The sequence below is a fragment of the Felis catus genome, chromosome C1 (assembly GCF_018350175.1).
Source record: "Felis catus isolate Fca126 chromosome C1, F.catus_Fca126_mat1.0, whole genome shotgun sequence".
Classification (NCBI taxonomy): Eukaryota; Metazoa; Chordata; class Mammalia; order Carnivora; family Felidae; genus Felis; species Felis catus.
The window spans coordinates 143,013,974-143,039,318 of record NC_058375.1 but is presented as its reverse complement, the minus strand read 5'-3'; the positions used below and the strand labels follow the sequence as shown (position 1 = coordinate 143,039,318).

Below are 25,345 nucleotides of genomic sequence, written 5' to 3'. Positions count from 1 at the left end.
ATAAAAAATATTAATTTTATTCCATCTTGACCAGTGAATATATACCTGTTTAGTATTCTATAGGACAAAATGGGAAGCCTGCCTAAAGCACTTCTGCTATTTACTAAAATACGGGTGTCTTGAGTAAAAGGGCTTCTGTGATTATTCTAGTTGCAAGACGATCTAGCCATCTTTTCATTATTTAAAAGAATAACTAACACACTACAGTTATTCAGACTTAAAAATGTGGCAGGAAATTTTCTTGAAAATGGATGAAGGAAACGGACAATATTTCTTCCCAGTGACAAAAATTGAGCTTTCAAGCAAAGCTGAGAATTGTGGAGAACTTCTATTCCTCGTAAGTTTGGCAGCTTTTCCAATATTTACAGATTTTTCTGATGAATTTGGTGGTGAAAATAATGTGATTTCTTTTAAATATTGCATGATAAAATCTGTCAGTATTTAGAAGATGTGAATAATTCAGTGAATTGGTATTTCCCAACTAACTACTGCATATTGTTACAAAACTACAATCATTCAAGGTACAAGACAAGCAAATAAATTTTAAAGTTAACAAGAGTACAAGAATTTCATTAATACAGTTTCAGATTCTACTTTAAGAAGCTACTACCTGTCCAGTGTTTGTATAGTATAGCTTCAAAACATAAATATCCACTGTTAACTATAAATTCTATTAAAATACTTCCTTTTCAATCTATACATTTGTGTGAGGCTGAATTTTCTTCAACTACTTCCACCAAAACAACACAACTGAATGCAGAGGCAGACGGGGCATGAATATTAAGCTAGACTTTAGAAGATGTATAAAAATACAGGGGCGCCTGGGTGGCTCAGTCAGTTGAGCATCCGACTTCAGCTCAGGTCATGATCTCACAATCTGTGGGTTTGAGCCCTGGATTGGGCTCTGGGCTGACAGTTCAGATCCTGGAGCTGCTTTGGATTCTGTGTCTCCCTCTGTCTCTACCCCTTCCCCTGCTCGCTCACTCTCTCTCTCAAAAATAAACATTTAAAAAAAATTTTTTTAAAAAGATGTATAAAAATTTAAAGTAATGGCACTATTATGGACTGGACTGTGCTAAACTGTGTCTCCACAAGTCATATATCAAAGTCCTACCCTCAATTCAACTGTATTTGGAAATAGGGCTTATAGCAGGTAAGGTTAAATGAGGTCATAAGGGTGAGTCCCTAATCCAATGACATTGATGGCCTTAGGAGAAAAGAAAGAGACCTGTGTACGTACGTACACACACACACACACACACACACACACACACACACACACACACACACACACACACACCTAGGGAAGACCATATGAGGATACAGCAAGAAAGCAGCCATCTGTAAGCCAGACAAGGACCCCCCAGAATCCAACCATGTTGGCATGAGGACTTTCAATCTCCCTAACTGTGAGGAAATGCATTTCTGTTGTTTAAGTCATTCAGTGTATGATATTTTGTTATGGGAGCCCAAGATGACTAAAACAGCCACTACTGACATGGATTTAAAAAAAAATTTTTTTAATGTAGACACAGAGACAGAGCAGAAGTTAGGGAGGGGCAGAGAGCAAGGGAGACACAGAATCCGAAGCAGGCTCCAGGCAATGAGCTGTCAGCACGCAGTCCAACGCAGGGCTCGAACTCACAAACTGCAAGATCATGACCTGAGCCAGTCAGACATTTAACTGATTGAGCCACCCAGGTGCCCCTGTCATTGATTTTTTTTTTTTTAATTTTGAAAAACAGATTTTTTTAATAACATTAACATGTAATAAGTCTATTATGTTATTTTTTCTTGTTTTTATTTATTTATTTGGAGAGATAGAGATAGTTAGAGAGGGAGAGAGAGAGAGAGAGCATGAGCAGGGAAAGGGCAAAGGGAGGGAGAGACAGAGAATCCCAAACAGGTACCACTCTGTCAGTACAGAGCCCCATGTGGGGCTCAAACTCACAAACTGAGATCATGATCTGAGCAAAAATCAAGAGTCAGATGCTTAATCAACTGAGCCACCCAGGCGCCCCTCTATCATGTCCTTTTTAATGAATAAGTATCAAAATTTTCCTTTCCTTTCTAATGGGGTAAATGCCAATACATAACCTGCATAAAGAAAAAATTGGGGGATCCTTCATAATTTTTAAGAATGTTGGGATGCCTAGCTGGTTCAGTTAGAAGAGCATGTGACTCTTGATCCCAGAATTGTGAGTTCAAGCCCCACATTGAACTGAATATAGAGATTGCTCAAACTTTAAAAAAAACTTTGGAGGGGGTGGGCGCCTGGGTGGCTCAGTTGGTTAAGTGTCCGACTTCGGCTCAGGTCATGATCTCACAGTTCATGGGTTCGAGCCCCATGTTAGGCTCTGTGCTGACTGCTCAGAGCCTGGAGCCTGCTTTGGATTCTGTGTCTCCCTCTCTCTCCGCCCTTCCCTGCTTGCTTTCTCTCTCTCAAAAATTAAAAAAAACATAAAAAATTTTTTTAATGTAAAAAGAGGTTGTGAGGCCAAAAGTTTAAGTACTAAATTATACTACTAGAGAATAGCTTCTTTATTTCTACAAAGATGATGAATTCTCAAAACCCAAAACCTGCAGAAGCAAATGAATGGGTTTCTAATAGTAAAATGTCTTACAAGATTGTCGGGGAGTCCATCACACCATACAAAGGACTAGGACATCTGCCATGTCTCCACAAAGATGAAGTCACATCTTTCAGACAGGGCAGATTTCCCTAGACAGCAAGAAACCTTCCACCAGTTTACAAGGTAGAAAAAGATAAAAAAAAAAGAAGAAGTCTTTAGTTCTTATGTTACACAAGGACAAGTACAATCCCTGGCATTAGACAGGTTAGAGAGCAGTGGATCCCGACCATTCTCCGTTGTCTCTGGGATGTGCCTACCTCTGTAGCATGGAGGCTCATTACAAAGCTAGATATTCTTCTCCCAAAGCCAAGTGAGCGCTGAATTCTGAGCAAGAATATGAGAGAGATGAAACCGTTCTCTCCCACATGGTCTGTAGGGCATGCATTCCCCAAAGTTCTGGGACAATCAAACTCAGTGAATCTACCCAAGTAAACAGATTTGCCCTAGAACACATGATACACTAAAATATCAAACAATAAAGGACACATACGCAAGCAACAAAAAGATGATTATCTTTTAACAACGCACTAAACATGCCCTTGGTAACTACTGCACAGAAAACACTACTTCCTAGTTTTACACCTAATTCCTGGAAAATACTTCAAAATGGCAAATTCGGTGCTGTTCTTAGCGGTATACCAGTAAACCCGGGATACCACACGTGTTGCTGGTACACTTGCGGGGAAGGAGCTCTCATTTTCCACGGCCAAAACCATACTGCTGAAACAAAACAGGGCTATAGCTCATGTTACTGTAATTGGCCATTTCCACTCTCCAGTGACGCAGAGCTGGGGGGAAAATTCCGTCAGAGAGCTCAACTTGATGATGAAGGGTGACTGACAGTGGTTGTTGGACCACAGTCAGGAACCACGGAGCCATTTTCTTCTGAGTTGTGTTTGAGACAATTGTTGTGAATGAAAACTAAGCAGGACTATACATCCTTGGCAGATTGATACAAAGAATGAAAGAACTAGGCAGGAGCCACATGCACCACTAAGGTGGAGGAATGGCTGCAGGACTACAGTGAGCAGAACAGAGTCTGGGTGTGAGGGAGGAGCCAGTAAATGAAAAGTCTGAATCATGGCTCAGAAGCTCAGTCTTCCAAACACTGCCCAAGAAAGCGATGCTTTCACAGACAGGCCCTTATGAGCGGCAGGTACCATGTACCTCTAGTACATCCAGTTCACTTTCTGGATAGGGAAGCAGCAAGTTTCTTTGACACACTGCAGATTTTTTTAATGACACTTGGGTGTAGAAACCGATGCAGCCCTTTCCGGCCATTTCCAAGGGACTAACAATCCAATATAGTCTAAAATCACAGTGCTCTATTTTTATTTTAAGCTTGTTTCAGTCCTACCAACCGCCCTTAGACCTGTTACATCTGTTCTTGCTTGTAAATTTTTGTACCAAACATTTCATTATCTGGGTACTTTGTTTTCATATCTGTAATACAAGAAGCACTTAACCTTTCTCAGATGGAACCATTTGAACATATATGCATAATACATACTACACACATAGGCATGTGCAAACCAGATTTTATATAGAAATATGAAACTGTAGAATTGGAAGGGACAGAGACCATGTGACTAACCTGTCATCTGAAGCAGGAACTTGCACCACAAGATACCAGACCCACCAGGTATATTCTAACTCTCCTGACTGTCTTTTGTGCCCTGTGCCGGTCTCTTCTGAGCATGAATGAATTTAATAAAAATCAAAGCCTATTTTCTTCTCCGGAAAAAAAAAAAAAAATCCCAGCTATCTGTTTATTGTGGCTGTGCTACTTTGTTCTTAATTAAATGTATATAATTTGAATAGATGTTTATTCTCCTCTTATGTCTCCCCAAATTCAATGGATTATCCTGTCCTGATTTTGTGGCTTCATATCCATTGTCATGGCCACAAACTTGATCCAGGGCCCAGTCCCTTAATACCTGAACTACTTACCTTCCACACTCCAGCCTCTCCCCTCTCACACACTTCATACAGAGCATCAGTACTCTAAGATTTATCAGAATTACTTAAAATGCCCTTCTCAGATTTCCACAGACACAAGGAGAACAGATATAAAGACACTATAAACAGTAAAGTGCTTTATAACTATTAGTTGCTTCTCTTTCCCTTTTTCTATTCCTTCCTACTTTATCTTCCAGTCGAGATTCTATCACAGGTTTCAAATCTCTCTGCTCTTCCCTCCTCAGAAGCTGAATCACGCCTGCGTCCTGCCACGCTTTATTCTGTATCATGGACCCTGGTCAGACGTGGTTCCTTGCCATGCAGCACAGTTATCCTGACCTACCCCACTCCAGGACAGACCAAAGCTGTTTTCCCCTTCTGTTCCCAGAATTCCCTCCACCCACCAAACACATCTCTTCCTTCCTTTACAATGCTGCTCAAGACCAATCCTCTCTTTTCGGGCCCTATACAGATAGCCCAGTTAGTTCTGAATTTTACTAATAACTAAAAACCCTCCAATAAGCTGCTCAATCTATAACTGTTCCAGTTAGGTTTGTTTTGTAGTAGAAAATTGAGGGTGTTGTATAAACATGTGTATGGTAGATGACAACATGTTATGTAAGATTGACTGCGCCTTGTAGGTCAATGGATCTGATAAAAACCCCAAAGTTGCCATTTACTAAAGTATATCAGTAGGTCTATTTACTCTAAACCTCTTGTTCTTTATTCCTACTTCATAGGGTGAACCCTATTAAAGTAATATATCGTAGCCTGTTGGTATTCAGCAAACAATAAATAGGAGTCTTCCTATTTCTATATGTGTATATGCCTTTTTTGTACACCTGACAATCTTTTGGCTAATGGCAACACGGAATAAAATGGAATTGATTCACGAACTCTGCTCGTGTTTTCTTTCTGAAGATGACTGTTGATTAGTTTAAAAGAAACCAACCAAATAAAACCCTTATGTATTAACTATGGAGCGCAAATAAATTTAAAAAGGTGCTCAAGTTTTACAAGTATTTAAATTTCAAATGAAATCTGAGCTTGACTCACACAGGAAGTCAAGCTCAATAAGCATACTCATGGCAGTAACTTACAACTAGTTTAAATTATAATAGGGAAAAAAACTGTATGCACAGTTCAGAACTTTAAGAATTTTAGAAAATTAAAGAAACACTACTAGAAGGAAAAATCTACCATACACAATAGGGACATTTAGCCACATGAGGCAGGTTACTTCCCAAATACTACAAGCAACAGGACACACACACACACACACACACACACACACACACACACACACACAGAAAATCAAGGCTACTCCAAACCCCTTCATTTGTTTCCCTTTAGGACCTGTTACTTTACATAAATACATCTTTATGCTGTTACTCATAATACACACATGCATATATACACACATATATACATACATACGACATATATATATGATTTATCCTTTTCCTGGTTGGCATATCTAGCATAGCACTTTCATAATTATTTTAACAGTTCTATGTAAACCTAGCAGCCTAGTTAATAAGAAGGTTAATATAGCCCTGGGTCGAAGGCTTAGCCACTGCTTAACACTGAACTTAATGACCGCTAAAAATAACCTATAATCCAGATTTGACATTTTAAAACAATTCTATTTTCACTTAATATAAACGTGCTTTTAAAAGCACCTAGGACAAATAGAGAGTATGCAAGCATACTTAAATACCAAGATAAAGACAAAAAACTCCTTTTTATACAAGTCAGGGTGGAGTGAGGGAGAAAAAGAATAGGGAGGTGTTCTTTCACACAGGAAAAAGCAACCAAGGGGTCCCTAAAATAGATTCAAACATTATTCTGCAGAAGTAAATACCAGAATGGCAACCAAATCCTGACCGGGAACTAAAAGCTCCCCATTCTAATGGTTTGAGGAGTTGCGGATGATGCTGTCAGAGCTGTAAGACTTCTCATTCCAACTGTCTCATCAACTCGCAGCAGAGTACTTCTTATCATCCATACCTGCCTTACAACCATAACAACCTTGAAATGTCAAAGAAACACTTCTCAAGTGAAAGTGCTGTGTTTAGGGACCTGTGCCAGCCCCTGGTGCAGATTCTATGAGGTCTTAAAGTAACACGCAGCTCTCACTGGCTTTTTCCTGAGGTCTTTCATTGTTATCTTCCCAGAATATCCAAGGGGACATATAGGCCTACAATTTTACAGCCGGCAAAGGGCCCAGATTTTGGAAACGGCATTTTTACATGAATAAAGACAAAAAGGAGGCAATATCGTGTTTTTGTTTTGTTTTGTTTTTTAAGGTGGCTGCAATGAATGAAATAGAACATGAGGCTCCCTATTGGGTACAATGCACTGAGCTTGTGGAGAGAAGGGAGGGTCTAATTGAAAAGGTTGAAAAGCAAAGCATTTCTACAAATGCTCCCAGATACCACGATAATCTCTCTGTCCCCAGGTGCCACTACCTTCTTGCACTTTTGTTCTTTCGTTCCCGGCCCACACCAAAGGAAAGTCTTGTAGACATTAGGAGTAAATGAATACAACAGAGATCCAAGGAATGAGAAATAGGAATGGCAAAATCTCTAAAACCAATTTCAAACCCTAACCACACCCTGCTCTGTCAAAGTGACCTCATGCTAAGCCCACTGCCAATGGACTCATGCAGCAAAGAATAACTTTTTTTTTTCTTTTTCTTTTTTTTTACTGAAAGAGTAGATCTAAACAGCAAATGTTTGGAGAACACATTTCCTACCACTGTTTCTTGCTTCCTTAGGCTACAGGGCAATATGAAGGCTCTGGAATAAGCAATGGGGTCTTTCCTGATCTGCTCTTAACTTCATATTCCACCTTTTGTCTTCCCCACACCCTGCTCCTTTTAAGAATGGAAAGTACAGCAAACTACAGCAACTATAGTCTTTGAAGCTTTGTTAGGATGCTACCTTCTCTGTATAAAAGGACAACTTTACCTGGCATGGTAGGCTGAATAATGTCCTCCACAAAGATGTCCAGGTCCTAATCCCTGGTACTTGTAAATATTTACCTTACATATACAAGGGACTCTGCAGGTATGATTAAGATAAGGATCTTGAGATGGAGAGATTATCCTGGATTATCTGAGTGGACCCAATATAATCACAATGGTCACTAAAGGAAGGAGGCCAGAGGATCAGAGTCAGAAAAGGCCACAAGGCAAGGAACATATGCAGCTTCTAGAAACGCAAAGGGTAAGGAAATGGATTACCCAGAAGAACCTCACTCTATAGACTCGTTTTACACATCTGACCAACCGAACTGTAGGATAATATGCATTGTTATAAGCCACTATGTTTGTGGCAATTTATTACAGCAGTGATAAGAAACTAATATACCTAGTTCACTCTTATCCTAAATTCAGCTCAGGGACCCTTTCCAATAGGAAGCCTCCTCTGGGAATTCCCACCTCATCTGCCGTCCTTCCTTCACCTCCTCTTGGTTAGCTGTTATTCCTCTTACAAAGCATCTGACATTTACCTTCATAAAGTCTAGTAGTTTAACTGTCAAAAATATTTATTCTGTTTTGTTAACTGGACTGGGATGCTTCCCCTCAACGCCTTAAGTGTAGGGCCCATGTCTTACTCATTTTCTTATTGCCAGTGTTTATCAATGTATCTGACATAAAGGGGCACTCAAATGTTCATGAAAAATTTTTCCAGTAAGTTAGCATGACTCATCCCTTAATGATCAACAGGAGACCAGCCTTCACTTCCTTAGGAGATGATAAAGACATAGATGATAAAGAAATAACTAGTTCATTACCAGGGACTCAGAAATCCTCTGTAAATGGCTCCTTTCTCCTCTAGAAAGGTTCTCAAAATATGATTTGCCCATAGTGAACTCGCTTGAAAGAAGCAATAACCACCCTTTCTAACTCCAGTGAAAAAGTTTATAAAGCTTTCGGTCTTGAGGAGAAACCAAGTATTGGGTTGAGAGGAGGAGAAAGAGAAAACACAAGAACAACTATAGATATGTTGGTAATTCTTAAGAAGTTACTGAGGTGAACTGTATTTTCCAAAGATGACCACAGCAGGCTCTCCCACCCCACATGTTCTCCCGCACTGTGACCCTCACAATCCACCATTAAGAGGTAAAATCATTGATTCCCCTTTGCATTTGCGTTGGCCTTAGTGACTCACTTATCATCAACAGAATGCAGCGGAAACGACACTGATGGCTCTGACACTAGCTCAGAAGACATATTGCAACTTCTATCTCTTTGAATACCTGATCTCTAGATGTTCCTTCCTGGACAGTTCCTCTTGGAAGCCAGCTCTCATGCTCTAAGAACCTCCAGCCACATGGAGTTCTACATGGAGAACTCATGACAGGCTCTACTGAGTTCAGTCTTTGAGTCATCAGAGCCCAGAAGCTAGATACTTGATGAAGAAGCCTCCAAATGAATTCCTACCCCTAGTCATTGGGATCTTCCCTGATGAGGCCCTGGGCATGATGGAGCTGGGACAATCATCCCTGCCTGGCTTCCTGATCCACAGAATCCATGAACATAATAAGACTATGTTTGGGGTAATTTATTATACACAAGCAATAACTGTAACAGTTAATAAATAGTTCAAAAGAATAATTGCTGTGACTCTGCTTCCTGATCCCTGGAAGATGGACCGGCCAGAGAAGACTTTCAGTGAATCAGATTAGTGTAATTCTTGTCTCATACAGTGAAATACATGCATGCTTTAGAAATGTAGCTCCCCATTTGAGATCTGAGAAAATACATTGCTTATAGTTCACTGAGAGACAGAACAAAGTACCCTTCCCTCCGAGTTGAAAATTTTTACCAGTGAAGGAATTATCCGGATGGTCTTGTGCTGAATTTATAATCCTATACCCTCAAATGTTCAAGAGGTTAGATTAGACGGGATTAAACTCAGAAGGATGCTGGAAGCACACCAAAATGTCTGCTCTCCTTCCTGCCCAATTTGGCCCATTGTAAATAAAACTTGACAGGCTTTCTTAAATCAACTTAATAATGTGTAGCATGAGTGCTTTCCAGTGCCCGGTAGCTAAACCACATCAGCTTTCTTAAGAAGCCTTCTAGAAAAAGGCCAAAAAAATAATGGCTACTGCCAAGAGTGTTGTGCACTGGAGCACTGGTGGCCTTGAGTGACTCATTTCACAAGGCTCCACCTCTCTATACTAGAAGGGCAGAAGTGGGAAGGAGTTAGGCCTTTAATAACCCAACTCAGGCCTCAGGCTTATTTGTTAAAGCCAGATGCTGTCATTTTGGAAGCAGATGAGAACACAGTTATAATCATTCTGGAATCCTGATGAATTCCAGGTGCACCTCCCAGCAGCCTGGGGGAGCTGGTAGCTCAAAACCCTCCAAGAGTTTTATTACTAGTATCATAGCAGGCTATTCCATTACAGAATCTGTGGGCCTTAGCATCTTTCCCTCTAATTTCAAATGGGAGCATTTTTGCCAGACTTTTGGAGACACTTTCTTAAAAGCAGTTTGTCAAACTTATCAAAGAATAGAATGCAAAAAAGTAGGAAGACTAAGAAAAGTTGGAAAGAGTAAGGTCTAGGTAGAAGACTTCAAGGTTCCTAAGGGAAACTGGATTAAATAGTGCTTATAACTCTAAAGTTGGGGCTAGTTCATGTCCTGCCCATAAGTGTAGTTTTATGGCCTAGTAGATCACTAGCTATGGTCCATGGTATTTGGGAGAGAAGAAAAAGCATGATGAGAAACTCAAGAAGTGTTTATGGTGGCTAGGCTTCAAGGGCACACAGCCTGAGTCTAGCCACATTTTAGAAACACTTGCCCATTTTCCAGGGCTGTTTCTCTAGGCTCCTTGTCAACCCTGTGCCTTTCTCAACATCCTTCCAATCAACCCTTTCTTCTGTACATTAGAGTCAGTTTCTGGTTCACACAAACAAGACTCTGCACTAATGCAAATACCAACAGAACAACCTTTGCTTCGAAACGTTTTATTTTTTTCTCCCTGTCGGGTAGGCCAACTGTTCAAAAACATACATTGCAATGCAACTAAGAAAGTATCGATTCAGACAAGATGGTAATACATCCCTCCACATGGCTAAATTAGCCAGTAAGTGAAAAAGAGATGACTCCTTGTTCTCACCCTGGTCTTCAATTCAGGACCATAAATTTTCATGAGGAGATGTTTCAACACCAAAACCAGATGTATTAATTCCTTTTATTTAGGGGAAATTTTTTTAAGAGCAAAGAATTCAAGGAGTACATGGTTGACTGAATGGTTTAGTCTTTACGTACACCTTACACTCACATTTTCAGGGATGTCATAAACCAGGCTTGGAGTAAGAATTCATTTATCATCAAATACATTGAGGTGATATATGTGCTTACTCATGGGACCTCCACTCCCATGAAAAGCAAGGCCTTGGGTTAATATTCTTCCTGCCATCAGCAATCATTAAATTGGAAGCACCTCCTCTTTTCCTAAAGTACATACTTCAGACATGTGGCAAAACTCTTGGCAAAAACACAGAAAAACAAACTTGTTGAGATTGTGAGTTTCAATTGAAATGTGAGAAATTTAAGGAATCACACATAAAAGTCGATCAAAAGCTAAAAGATACCTTCCTTTAATTTACATTTGAATTAATCTGTGGTGGTCAAATAAGACAGAATGGATTTGTTGGCTCAAGAAGGAGAGAGGGAAAACATCCTGCTACATTCTTAAGACACATGGTCTTTAAATTTCCCTTTAGAATCTGGTACCATATTGCAGCAGTATGCTTGGCTGTGCCTTAACAATGATCAAAGCCCAAAGGGACTGGCTTCTCTATTGCACATTACTTTATCTGCAAAACAAGATACTGATGTCTGATGTGGAACCCCACGACTACTTTCCATCAGTCCTCCTGGTGAAAACAGGGAAAATCCCTTCATTTTTCTTTAGGAAGTGAATGGAATCCCAACTTACTAAAAGGGATAAAAAAGCTTTAAAAACAATCTTCTTGAAGGTAACGACTTTTTGTTGGCCCTACTCCCTAGTATCCTACCTAGTACCTGCTATGGTACCTCTCTCTCTGCCATGATCAGCTCAATACAGATTACTCTCACCCAAACCCTATCTGCACAAGCATCTGAAATCCTAAGTACAACTTTTCCTGATCAGGAACAGCTGCCTCCCACATCTCCCTAAACCCAGAAGATTCCACTGACATTTTTGCCAAAATGATTAAAGAATACACTATTAACTGTGATGTATGAGAAAATAAATTCCCTCACATAAAATAGGAGAAAAGAGAAAAGGAAGAAATTTAAAAGACTCTGGGCTGACAATGGCATTACATTAAAAACAAACAAAAAAGGATCAATACAAATATGCTTTTCACCCTAAGACTGAACAGATAAATGGGTTGATGCTCTTTTGACATGGACACCTCCTTAAGGTTAATGCATGCCAAGAGGACACAGAGAACATGGCTCTTGTCCCTTTTCTTCCCTCATGGCATTGTTTCTCTAACATGCAAATGCCTGTCCAAGAAGAATCAATCTTAAACACCATCACTTATATAAGTAATTACAGAAATGAGGCAGATTCTGGTCAAAGCTTTTAAAATTCTAAGTCAAAACAGGGGTGCCTGGGTGGCTCAGTCGGTTAAGCGTCCAACTTTGGCTCAGGTCATGATCTCGCGGTCCGAGTTTGAGCCCCGCGTCAGGCTCTGTGCTGACAGCTCAGACACTGGAGCCTGTTACGGATTCTGTGTCTCCCTCTCTCTCTGACCCTCCCCTGTTCATGCTCTGTCTCTCTCTGTCTCAAAAATAAATAAACGTTAAAAAAAAAAAATTAAAATTATATAAAAAAATAAAATAAAAAAATAAAAAAATAAAATAAATAAAATAAAATAAAATAAAATAAAATAAAATAAAATAAAATAAAATAAAATAAAATAAAATAAAATAAAATAAAATAAAATAAAATAAAATAAAATAAAATAGAAGTTCAGAATCAGGAGCACCAAATCATGGTCCTGGCTCTGCCACTCATCTAGCTATGTGACCACGGATAAACAAAATGTATTTGGAATTTCAGTTTAGTCTTCTAGAACATGTAGACATTAATGCTTGTCTCATATATTCTCACAGAACCACGTGATTACATGTGTGCACCTAGGCATAGCACCTGCCATAGAGTAGGTCTTCAATAAATATTAGCAGGGTTTTATTCCAGAGGTTCCCAGGAAAAGATGAGCAAGAGTCTATAAGTCCCTCTTAAATCTGATTCTAATCCAGGAGCATCTGGAATCAAATGGGACTGCCAGGATAAGCCACAATTTGGCTGACAGTCTTATTGAAGCCTGAGCTCCAAGTGCCTTTACTTATTTTTGTAATATCCCACCTCAAAGTAGCCTCAGATGTTAGGCACATACAAGGGGAGCCAACAGGCACTCTTTGGGGCCATGTAACCCTGCACTCTTACCACCCAGTGATTATTTCAGTCATGATGTCTTGATACCGTGGGCCACAATCCTTGGTATCATATTATCTGTGTGCAACTGTTTCTTCTGTAGCCCGTTTAGTTTCCATTTTCAACCATGCAAGACCCAGGGTTTACCATTTGCCTAGCAAAGGATCACCTGGTTAAGATTACAAACTGCTAAAATCAGTGTATTTATTTGAGAGGTTTCTGGTGGCATTCAGCACGGCAATGATAATGTATGTGATTTGGGGAAAATAGCTACGATTGAAGAGTTCATAAAATGTACACGGTGGGTGCTCAAGTATCAACCATAATGAAAACCACAGACGTTTAACAAAACATGTTTGCAAACTGTTTGCAAACTGGCATTTCCATGTTCTCCAAATGGAAATAGATCCTGCAAATAGTTTTTAACTTTTCTTGGAAATGAGACATCAAAGAAAATTTAATGCATCCATTTAAGATATTTAGACTAAGTTCACTACTTCTCCTTCAGTGACGTCTTAGAAAATTAACTAGTCTACCCCGTAGGCCCCAAAATAAATAAAAAGGTAAACCATGGTGATCACCACTTATTGTGGTGATCATTTCACAACATATACAAATATTGTACACCTGAAACTAATATATGCAATTATATCTCATAATAAAACATACACACAGAAAATGTAAATCATTCTGTTCAAAGATGTCCAAATATGTTTGTGTGAGCGAACTCCAAAGTATCCTACCTCCTTGAAGTTGTCAAATGCTGATAAAATGATTTCATGCCCGCCTCTGACAAGACAAACAGCTGCCAACAGTTCTAAGACAAGGGCTTTTGTTCTGTCGAAACGAGAAGAAACAGGCAAAAAAATAAAAAATAAAAAAATCAGTGAAGTAACATGATGAATCAACTCTCCTTTCCTTCCAAAATGGCTATGATAATAAAATAATTTGTTCATGTATATTTCTTAAACTTTTACTAAGGTATATTTATATTAAAGTACATTTTTAAACTTTTACTAACTTCTATGTATGTGATTTATCTGAGGTACCAAAGTTGGAAGGAATGTTTCCCACTCCCAACATTCGAATTAAAATGACTCAATAATGAAAATTAATTCTGGGAAGATTAGTCTTTCACTTCTATCAGTGGGTGACTCAGTATGATATGTTTGAAAAAGTTTTATTGATAAGCTAAAGACAATTGGGAACTTGAGAATATTCAGAAAAACAACCCATTGGTTAAATACCTTCTCTGGTTTTAGAGCCAGAGAAGTAACATTTGCCTCCCAAATTCAAAATCTACTGAAATTAATGTCCTATTATTTCAAATCTGCTAATTGACAGATGGCGCCATAAAGATCCCCTGTGACAATGCAAGTTTTTGTCACCACTTCTTTATATGGAGGAGATCTGAAAGGAGCTGGATTACAGCGGTGCTAATACAAGAATATTTTCTCTGACTAAAGAAAAAAAATAAAATGCCATCTGAAGTATTTTTAGAAAGAAACCCTTGGCAATACAGTCTAAGTTGTCAAATACAACATCAAGAAGAGCATTGTTTTTTTCATAAGATCACTTCTGTATTTTTTTTTTTTTTTCTGGAAAAAAGCTATTGCCAACCACTAAATAAAGACCGGCCTGATATCCACAATGTCAATTACTTTAAGAAAAATGAATAACAGCTTCTCTGTAATAGTTGGCAGGGACAAAGAAGCAAGAAAACCCAGATTTCCTAATAAACTTAGGAAGCAATTGTAAATTTGCAAAAACCATTAATTAGGGGAAGTTTGAAATAATATTCAACGTTTAAATAGGACTTTACAGTTTGCAATTCATTCCATGTCAGAAAGGATCTCATTTGAAACCAGAATTTTTGGTGGCATTAACCAGTTGTTTCGATATATGGTCCATGCAGAGGTATCTGGTGAAGGGAGTAAGACTTGTGAAATGCGGAATCCCTCACCAAAATGGAAAACACATTATAGTAACTAAAATAAACTGATGAAAACAGGCTTCTAGGGATAATATGGGATGTGAATAATATGGCACTGGCTTTTAGAGGCAAGGGAGTAGAAGAGGCAATCCACGTGCACAGTTATTTTTGTTTGGTGTGTTTTTTTTTTTTGTCTGGTAATAAAAACTACATATGTAAAGGCTGCCAAGTAAAGTATAGACAAGGAAGAGTGGTTGCAGTTAGCTTTCAGCAGTAAGTGGTGTAGCTAAGTCTGTATGGAGGCTCTCCTGGCCCTAGTTCTAACAACCAGGCAAACTCATGCTCTCTACCAGATCTGGCGAAATTTGCAAGGATGCTAAAAACCAGGCCTAGAAAGAAGTGAAAGCTTGAAGAGAACAGTGAAGGGGTAATGTCTCCAGGTGCTCAACTCCACCACATGTACAACTGTAACTTCGCTGAGAAGAAAATTCTACACAGCCAAGGAGTGTACTGGCAATCTTAATCCAAAGAGGTACATTTGAAAGTTTCCAAACTCTAACCTGGCTAGAAGCCCTCTGCTTCCGTTAGGTAGCTTTTTACTTGAACAATTACAAAGTAAGCTTACCTTGGATTCTTGTTGTTCAAGCTCAGTGCGATCTCATTGACAGCATGTGGATGAGACATGACCATGTTGAAACCATACTGAAATTAATATGAAATAGAGCATTAGAGAGAGTCAGCTTAAGGGGGACTGTCCATAGTGATTTAAAAAAAATGAGGAGAACTTGAAAATTCTACCTAAGGTAATTTATAGCATCACAAATGCATTTATGTTTCTAGCACAACAGTGCCTGAATGTATTTCTCTATGAAAAATTTTAGGAATCATGCTATTATCAAGAGACCATATTCTCATTCTTTATGACTGAACTATGTGTTTCCCTTTATTAAAATGCTGAAAAGGCTCCAGTCCAGTGATTCTCAATCTGGCTGCTCATCAAGATCATGTGGAAGAGGAAGAGTAAAAAAAACAAAACAAAACAAAGCAAAAAAACATAACACTGATTTTCCAGGATACACCTCAGGTCAATATACTTTGGCAGGCGAGAATTTTACCACTGAAACACCAATGCAATATACTTTGAATCTCAAGGATCTGAACATTTTTTAAGCTGACTTCTCTATGCAGTCAGGATTGACAACCACTGCTTCTCATCCCTTCTCTGGGCAATGGCTATCAGGACCAAAGCCCAAATGCCTTATCCTGAGGCATGTTAATTAAAGGAAATAACAAGTTCAACAACAGGCTCCAGAATCACTCTTGGTTCTGATTTGAGGAATCATTCCTTCTCCTCCAAGCTCACTCTTAGTTCGTGACTTTATTTCTCATTACCCAGAGAAAATATAAGGCATCAGAAAAAAAAAAAAAAATCTTCTAAAAGCTCCCAACCCAATATCCACCCACCCACAGATCCACCACTTGCCCCCTCACCTTTTCCTGAGGAGGAACCCTCGTGGGCTCCAATCCAAGGCCACTCCCTCCAAGTAAGTCTTTGATACCCTTCCCAAGAAGAGCCTAGGCTCCAGCAATTCTCCCAGCCCTCATCATTATTTCTCCCTGATTCCTTAGCATAAAAACTCAACTTAAACGGTAACAACAACAGCAAAATCCCTCTTGACCCTACAACCTGTGTCTACCTGCTGCCTTGTTTCTCTGCTAACATGGACAGCATAACTCCAAGCACTCATGGTCTCCTCCTACTGACGTCTCTTGCAATCACCTTAAGTTTTTATGTACTTATTTTGAGAGAGAGAGAGAGAGAGTGGGAGGGGCAGAGAGAGAGAGGGAGGGAGAGAGAATCCCAAGCAAGCTCCGCACTGTCAGCGTGGAGCTCGATGTGGGGTTGGAACCCACAAATCACAAGATCATGACCTAAACCTAAGTCGGACACTTACCAACTGAGGCACCCAGGCACCCTGCAATCACTTTAATCAGGCATATCATCCCCACCTCTCCAATGAAACTGTTCATCCCAGAAATGCCAATGACCCACACTTTGCCAAGCCCATGGCCAATTCTCAGGGCTCATCTTGACACAGCAGCAGCATTGGTCACAGCTGAGCACTCTTTTCTCCTTCAAACTTCCTCTACTTGGCTCCTACCTCCCTGTCTACTCCTCAGTCTCTCTAGTTTTTCCTCATGTCTCTGTCATTTAAACAGAATGCCTCAGGGTTCATATTTTGGATCTCTTTGCTTCTCTGTCTACCCCTGTTGATCTCATGCACTCCCCTGGCTTTAAACACCATCAATTAAATCCCAAATTTTTAACTCCAGCTCAGACTTCTGCCTTGAATTCCAGATTGACATATCCAACCACTTACTTAAGATCTCTATGTGGATGACTACAGACATTTTTATTATTATTATTCTTTATTTACTTTTGAAAGATAGTGAGACAGAGCATGAGTTGGGGAGGAACAGAGAGAGAGGGAGACACAGAATCTGAAGTGGGATCCAGGCTCTGAGCTGTCAGCACAGAGCCCAACAAGAGGCTTGAACTCAAGAACCACAAGATCATGACCTGAGCCAAAGTTGGACACTTAACCGACTGAGCCACCCAAGTGCCCCGACTACAGACATCTTAAAGGTAACATCCCTGAAACTTCGTTCTTAATCTAGTCTCCCAAATCCTGTAGCCTCCCCCATCTTAGTAAGGGCCCAAGACAAACACTTCAAGGCCACCCTCCACTCCTTACCACATATCCAAGTTGCCTTTACCATGAAAAGAAAACCAGAATCCGGCCACCTGTCATCATCTTTGCTCCTATAATCCTGGCCCACACCACCATCAACACTCACCTAAAACTAATGCAGCAACCTTCTAAATGGTCTACCTCCTTTCGCCTATGGCCCCCAAGGTCAATCCTAAACACAGAAGCTAGAATGTCATGCTAAAATCAAGTATCAGATCATGTCACATTTTCCCTCAGAACTGTTCAATAGCTTTCCACTCACAGTAAAGACTGTATCCTTTCACTGGCTTATAAAGCCCTCCACAGTCAGGACCCCATGTTAACTTCAGATTTCATCTACCTCTCTTCTCCTTCTTACTTATTCGGATGCAGCCAACCTGGCCTCCTTCTTGGGCTTCGAGCACATCAGGCTTATTCCTGCCCCATGGCCTTTGCAGTCATCCTTTTTGCTACCTAGAATCTTCTTTCCCTAAAATCTCTCACCTTGTTTCCTTCTTCAAACTGCTACTGTGAAAAATTGCTACTTCTCCAGGACACTTTCCCAGTTGGCCTCATTAAAACTGAACACACACTTTCATCACTTCCCATTCTTATTTCCTGAATAGTTTTTTCACAGTATTAGTAACATTGCTCTGGAGCTCGTCTCCCTGGATTTAAATCTGATTCTACCACTTGCTGGCTAATTAAGTAAAACTTAATTTCTCTGTGTCTCAGTTTCCTTATCAGTAAAATGGGGATAGTAGTATTACTAATGTCATAGGACTGTTATAAGCTTTAAATTAAGTACCAGGCTTAAAAGCACTGGTCCTCTTAGGAAACACTCTAAGTGTGAGCTTTCCTTTCATCTCATCCTCATTACTGTTATTTCCAACACTGCATGCTTTACCAATTTATTTATCACCTGTCACCCCTTTCATTAGAAAGTAAGTTCCCTGGGGCATTTATTCCCTCTGCCCAGAAGTGGGTCTCTCTGGCAATGCTCAAAAAATATTGACTGACAGAAAAAATAAAATGCACGTTCTCCCTCTTCAATTCAGCACCCTTATGTTGGGCTTGAATTCTAATACCTTCTACCTACATGTTTACCTTCCACTTCTGCTTAGACCCACCTTTAGCATCCCTACCCATGGATATCAAATCCTATTTTTATATTTGAATTACGTTTCTCTGATTCTTACTCCTGGTTCCACTTACCTAACTTAAACCCTATCGGGCACCAACTTCCACTTTGTTGTTAAAGTTAATCCAATTCACACGTTAAGCTGTCTCTCTCCCTGTTATGTTGGGGATAACCTGCATCACCATCACCTGGAGGAGGATCTGCCCTTTCAACAAGAATCCTCCAGGCACTTCTTCTAAAGATTAAGAACCACTAAGCCCAACAGACAGTAACTGCAACTTCTCACCTTTTTACCATATAACCCTTTGAGGACCACTGACCAATGTTAAGAGTCTATTCACTCCTAATGTTTTTTTTTTTTAATTTTTTATGTTTCTTTATTTGGAGAGAAAGAGACAGAGAGAGAGTACATGCACACACAAGCAGAGGAAGGGAAGAGGGAGAGGGAGAGAGAACCCCAAGCAGGCTCCGCACTGCCAGCACAGAGCCTTATGTGGGGCTCAAACCCACAAACCATGATTTCGTGACCTGAGCCGAAATCAAGAGTTGGATGCTCAACTGACTGAGCCACCCAGGCATCCCTCACTCCTAACATTCTAAAGTTGGTCCATTATTGCCCACAAACAGCGGCTTATTCTGTCATAAGTGGTCACAAACATTCACCAACTCATCTAAACAAGTTTATGACCGTAGGAGGAATACATCTTCCTCCAAGTACATCATAAAGGATAAATGCTAACTAAAATATAAAGGCAGTGAGTTAAATCTTGAGCATTAAAATGAACCAGACCCTTTTTCAGTTGAATTGCATTAAATCCTGACATTTATTTCAAAGAGAAATACAAAGAAACCAAAGAGGACAAGATCTGAATCTGACAGAATTTTCAGATTTTTTAAAGAATCAGAACACAAACATACCTGGTAATTCATGATGGCACGTAAACACATGATACAGACATGCACGTCGTCTTTCTTACTCACTAATCTTGAATTTTTCAGGGTTCTTCTGCTTGGCAAAGTATTATATCTACAAATAAAAAGGGAAACTTCCATGAAACTACAGGTTACCTTCTTAGCACAGACACAGCCACTTAAAAAATGGAAAGCGTTCTCTATCTTCATCTGCACCTAAGTGAGGATTACAGGCTGAAACCACCACCACAAATCCATCACCACAAAGCTATTTCCGGGGACTGCAAAGCCTACACGATTCTGTGTACTGGTCACCATCGCATCAAGCCAGATACCATGGACAATGAAACTCAACTTCACTCACAGCATACAGCACATCAGATTGCACAGGAGATCAGCCAACAACCCCAGGCTCCCAATCAGGAAGCCAAGCTAGATTCGCAGAGGTGATCTCAAACAGCATGCATGCAGACTGCATTTGCAAACAAGCGAAGGGGTGAAGCCTTAGCTTATACCTAGACTGCCAGTCATCTGCCCCCAGTTTAACTGCACCTTCCCATTGCTGCCCTCAGGAGTCCCTGTTAGAGGAGTTTAAGGCTAGGCAAGGTCACACATTACCAGCTTTGATATCAGCTTGTGATGTTAGACTTTAACTGTACCCAAGACCTTAACAGTATACAAATGCCTCGACAGCCTGATCCCTCACCCAAAGCCCGGTATGGAAGCTGAAGCTTACATGGAAATGTGTTGGCATGTCGCATGGTGAAGAGGTTTCAATGTTAAAACTCATTCTAGAGATCCTACATTGCTAAGCCTCAGTTCCTCTGTCTAGAGATTCAGCAGAGGCTGCAGGTAGTAAAGAAGCGGCAAGGTAAACACAGTGCTAGCGGACAAGTTAACAACGCCAAGAGCGTCAATGTGAGCTTTTAGTCAGTGCCCCCAAATACAGCTTTCTCTGCAACTCCAAGACCAACATAAAAGCCAATTTCAAAAATTGTCAACTACTCTCCCATAGAGTCAATGACAGAAATGATCTATAAAACATCAGCCCGAGGCCTTCCTTCTTCCTGAACTAATTAAAACATTTAAAGGAAGTTATGATTAACGTTAACTGCTTTCAAAAGTCCCACAGGTGCAGGCTATGAGTTGAACACTGAACCGGCAGGTCTGTCTGAAGCTATCCAGCTGAGCAGCCCTTTTAAGTCACTTTCTATTCAAAAACTATCAAACAGAGGATGATTTTTTCACATAAGCCTACTAATGAGCCAAATAAATTGGTGAAAAGCACTTCAATACGTCAACTTGCCTCCGTATACCTGAATGGATAAAATAGTTTGCTGATGGAAGTCTTAAGAAGAATGCTTTACTCAAGGGCTTTCCTGCTTTATTCACACTTAGAAATAAAAATGCAGCATGGAAGTTGGCCTAACAATTCACTTCTGAATGCAAAAACAAAGCTAAGGAAACAAATTCAGACTCGCGTGATAGTAAGGACACTTTCAACCTCTAAAATACACTTGCAAAATGTGTCCCTTCACCATAGCCCCAGCCTGAGCATGTCTGCTAACACACTTTATGGAGGTCTGACAGACACTGGTGTCTCTTTAAATAACAGCCATGCAGCCAACCTGACCCAAATGTCTGTGGTCTTCCTGGTCTCTTTCAGAAATTCTTTCCCCTCCTCTTTCTGAATTTATTTTAACCTGTTTTGCATTTCTTTATTGGCGTCACCTGTCAAGTATATCATAGCTGATGAGAGAGAGAGACGGTTGGCATTTTTAATTGAATGCAGTGGCTACCAGAGCACAATGAAGTTATCTGTGATTAAGTTGGAAAAAGAAAAAAGGTGACTTTCAAGGGAATCAAACATCCTTTACTAAATTATATTTACGTGCAGCCACGACTGCAGGAGATTCACTGACCAAAGCAAGGGACTCTTTAAGGACGATGGACAGGTCAGTGTGTGTTTCTGTATCACTTCCATATACATTTTAATGGTTCTGCCAAGTAGACCAAACATAAACCTACAATGGTGTTTCCTAAGAGATGTAAAGCAACATAGCAAGTTCCTTCCTTTTACTTATTAATCCAGTTCTTCAGCTTCAGGATTGTAATAGAACTCTAACGATTGAATATGTCTTTGTCATTACTTGTACTGGTAGAAACTAGCAAAAACAGATTAATTATAATATTCTAATTACAAAGTTAACACAAAAGGCTTCTATTCATTGTAGTAGGTAGGTAATCTCAAATACACATTCTGGATCAATATTTAAAACGTATTTAATGTAAACAGTACATAAATATTTAACAATACTTAAGGAGCTTAAAAATATGTCAGTTAAGTAAAAACGTGTATCTGATTTGTTGATATTCTGTGTTTAAAAAATAGAGATTAGCTCTTTTCTAAAATATATGGCACTTGAGCTACAATTTATTTTTCTCCCGTTTTGGGTTTATAGAAAACTAAAGAATTAAAGGCAACATTTGAACCTGTTGTGTTTAAAATCACTGCATCACTGTGTTTTTTAAAAATCACCAGTACAACCACTAACCAAAACAATCAGCACTGAAAGCTGAGACAGATCTGTGCTATCATTTATTCCAATCTTCCCTGATACAGCTAAGAAAACTCAAGCCCAAAGAAACTACAACCACACAGCAAGTAAAAATCAAGAGACGAGACTTTAAGTGTCCTCACAGAGATGCAGGGCAGTGTCATTTTACAAGTTACAACTCATGGACAATCTGTTGGGTTATCATATGAAAAAGCTACTGCCTACAGCCATCTGTGCTGGCAAGTTCTTTGTCAAACGTTCGTATCAGTCATCCTGACAGCACTGGGTCCATACAGGCATCATCTACCCCACTCCCAGTAATTATTTCTCCAGGCAGGACTAAGGTTCAGTTTGCTAAGAACAGCAGCATCTAGGCATCTTTTTCAGAACACACGGGTCCACGCACTTGGTAAGCAGTTTTCTTTTTAAATCTTTATCCTCTATCACATATCAGAAAAGTGAAGATTAGTTTTAATAGGAAATCTTGCTCTATTTTGGAATTGTTATTCTGAAAGAATTTTCTCCCATTAAGTAAATGCACCCCGATAAACGTCACAACTCTTTACCTCTGTAAATACAAAATATTCGTAAATAATTTAGGATCACATTGAATCTCTAAGGCTTGGTGTTAGGAGCTGTGCCGTGGGTTCGCATGTACATTAATCTACTCTCCAACATGCACTTTTTGTGGTATTTGACTACCTATTTAGGTAGATATTTGGTTCATTTGCCTTAAATATCAACTGAGTTACTTTTTTCTTTTTGGACAGTCTGAAATTCAGCTCCAATGTACAATATTGATAGAATACCCAAAAAAAACTGTCCCTGTGCAGCTGGTTTTAACAGATCTGTTTAACCGGTTGATGCTAAAATACCAAAAGAGTTAATAACAATTTCTTGGATCCACTTAAACACAACAAGGACACCGGGACAAGGTAAGCAATCTGAAAGTACTGGCCTTGGGGTACTTGGGTGGTTCAGTCAGTTAAGCATCTGACTCTTGATTTCAGCTCAGGTCATGATCTCATGGTTTGTGGGTTTGAGCCCCATGTTGGGCTCTGCGCTGACAGTGCAGAGCCTGCTTGAGATTCTGTCTCTCTCTCTCTCTGCCCTTCCCCCACTTAGTCTGTCTGTCTGTCTGTCTCTCTCTCTCTCTCTCTCTCTCAAAACAAACACTTTTTAAAAATTTATGAAAGTACTGGGTGTCTGCATGACTCAGTTGGTTGAGTGTCTGACTTTGGCTCAGGTCATGATCTCACGGTTTGTGGATTCAGGCCCACATCGGACTCTGTGCTGACAACTTAGAGCCTGGGGCCTGTTTCCAGTTCTGTGTCTCCCTCTGCCTCTCCCCCGCTCACACTCTGTCTGTGTCTCTCTCTCTCTCTCAAAAATAAACATTAAAAATTTTTTTTTTCATTTATAAAAGTACTGGGGTGCCTGCATGGCTCAGTCAGTTGAGTGTCCAACTTTGGTTCGGGTCATGATCTCATGGTTCACGGGTTCAGGCCCCGCATCGGGCTCTGTGCTAACAACTCAGAGCCTAGAGCCTGCTCCTGATTTCTGTCTCCCTCTGCCTCTCCCCGCTCACACTCTGGTGCGCGCTCTCTCTCTCCCTCTCTCTCTCTCTCTCAAACATAAACATTAAAAAATTTGTTTTTAAAATTTATAAAAGTACTGGCCTCGATGAAGTAGTACATTTGTTGTGATGAGCACTGGGTATTGTATAGAAATGGTGAATCACAATATTGTACACCTGAAACTAACATTACAGTGTATGTTAACTAACTGAAATTTAAACAAAAACTTACAAATAAAATAAGAGTACTGGCCTCTGATGTTCTCCACCAGCCACAGGAAACCAAACCAAATCTCTTGTTTGAGCTCCAAAGCTGGTTTTATTAAGCATCTCCTGTTTATGCTAAACTCTACTAAGTGTTAAGGGAAAATGAAAGACAATGAAAGATGCTGCTTTTGCCTTTGAGGGCTCATCACTTAGTTTAGGATGCAACAGATGAGTATATTGTCAGCCCCTGTATGAAGTGTGCTGGGTCCACACTCCACCCCCAGCCCACCATTCTGTCACATGCACATCACAATGCACAAAATAGACTCAGCAGTAACACACACCTGTGCAGCCCAAGATGGTAGAGTGACGACAGTCCCATCATAAAGGAGAACATTTTTTTCTGCAAAGTATCATACTTAAAATCCCCACAGAGTCAACCTTTTCTCAATCAAGCCCAATTTGACTGAGTTAATACAGACCTATTCCTGGTAACAGTCTTTAGGCAGATCAGAGGTTTTTTTCAACAGGGCTCTAATTCAAGAAGTAAATCTAGGGGCGCCTGGGTGGCGCAGTCAGTTAAGCGTCCGACTTCAGCCAGGTCACGATCTCGCGGTCCGTGAGTTCGAGCCCCGCGTCGGGCTCTGGGCTGATGGCTCAGAGCCTGGAGCCTGTTTCCGATTCTGTGTCTCCCTCTCTCTCTGCCCCTTCCCCATTCATGCTCTGTCTCTCTGTCCCAAAAATAAATAAACGTTGAAAAAAAAAAAAAAAAGAAGTAAATCTAAAAGGAATGGACAAATTGTAGGGAAAGCCTCATAAAGGTGACATGACAGTGAACCCAACTGAACAAGAACTATTAACAGTGCAGATGTAAAACATACCCACCTTGTGATCCTTGGATTCATTATTTTTGTTCATATTTTAAGGCTGCGTGTTACTTTCCATATAAAGAAGGGGGGAGGGGGAAGCTGCACAAAAGCAAGTACTTATGGATGGTCTAGGTTTAGATCCCCATAAACACAGAGGGCTAACTAAGGATGTGATCATAATGCTTCTTCCACTTCAATCACCCTACAGAATGTTTCCCAAAAGGTCTCTTAGGTGGAGAGCTGGTCCTGCTCTACCCTCAAAAAGCAAAGTGTAACATTTCTGTGAGAAGCCCAAATTCCGCCACAACACATGTAACAAAACAAGTATCATCAGGGGTGCCTGGGTGGCTCAGTTGGTTAAGCGTCCGACTT

The 25,345-nt window shown here is 40.0% G+C and overlaps 1 protein-coding gene across 14 annotated transcripts in view; it reads right to left on the bottom strand.

The window, feature by feature from the left end:
• FMNL2 (formin like 2) overlaps nucleotides 1–25,345 on the bottom strand; it is a 312,817-nt gene that overhangs the window by 47,753 nt on the left and 239,719 nt on the right. For all 14 annotated transcript variants that reach the window (XM_045033816.1, XM_045033815.1, XM_045033820.1 and 11 more), the window contains 3 exons: nucleotides 19,770–19,878; nucleotides 15,604–15,680; nucleotides 13,789–13,882 (listed from right to left, as the gene is read on the bottom strand). In XM_045033816.1, coding sequence (XP_044889751.1) covers nucleotides 13,789–13,882; nucleotides 15,604–15,680; nucleotides 19,770–19,878 — 280 coding nt within the window. The remainder of the gene's footprint in view (nucleotides 1–13,788; nucleotides 13,883–15,603; nucleotides 15,681–19,769; nucleotides 19,879–25,345) is intronic.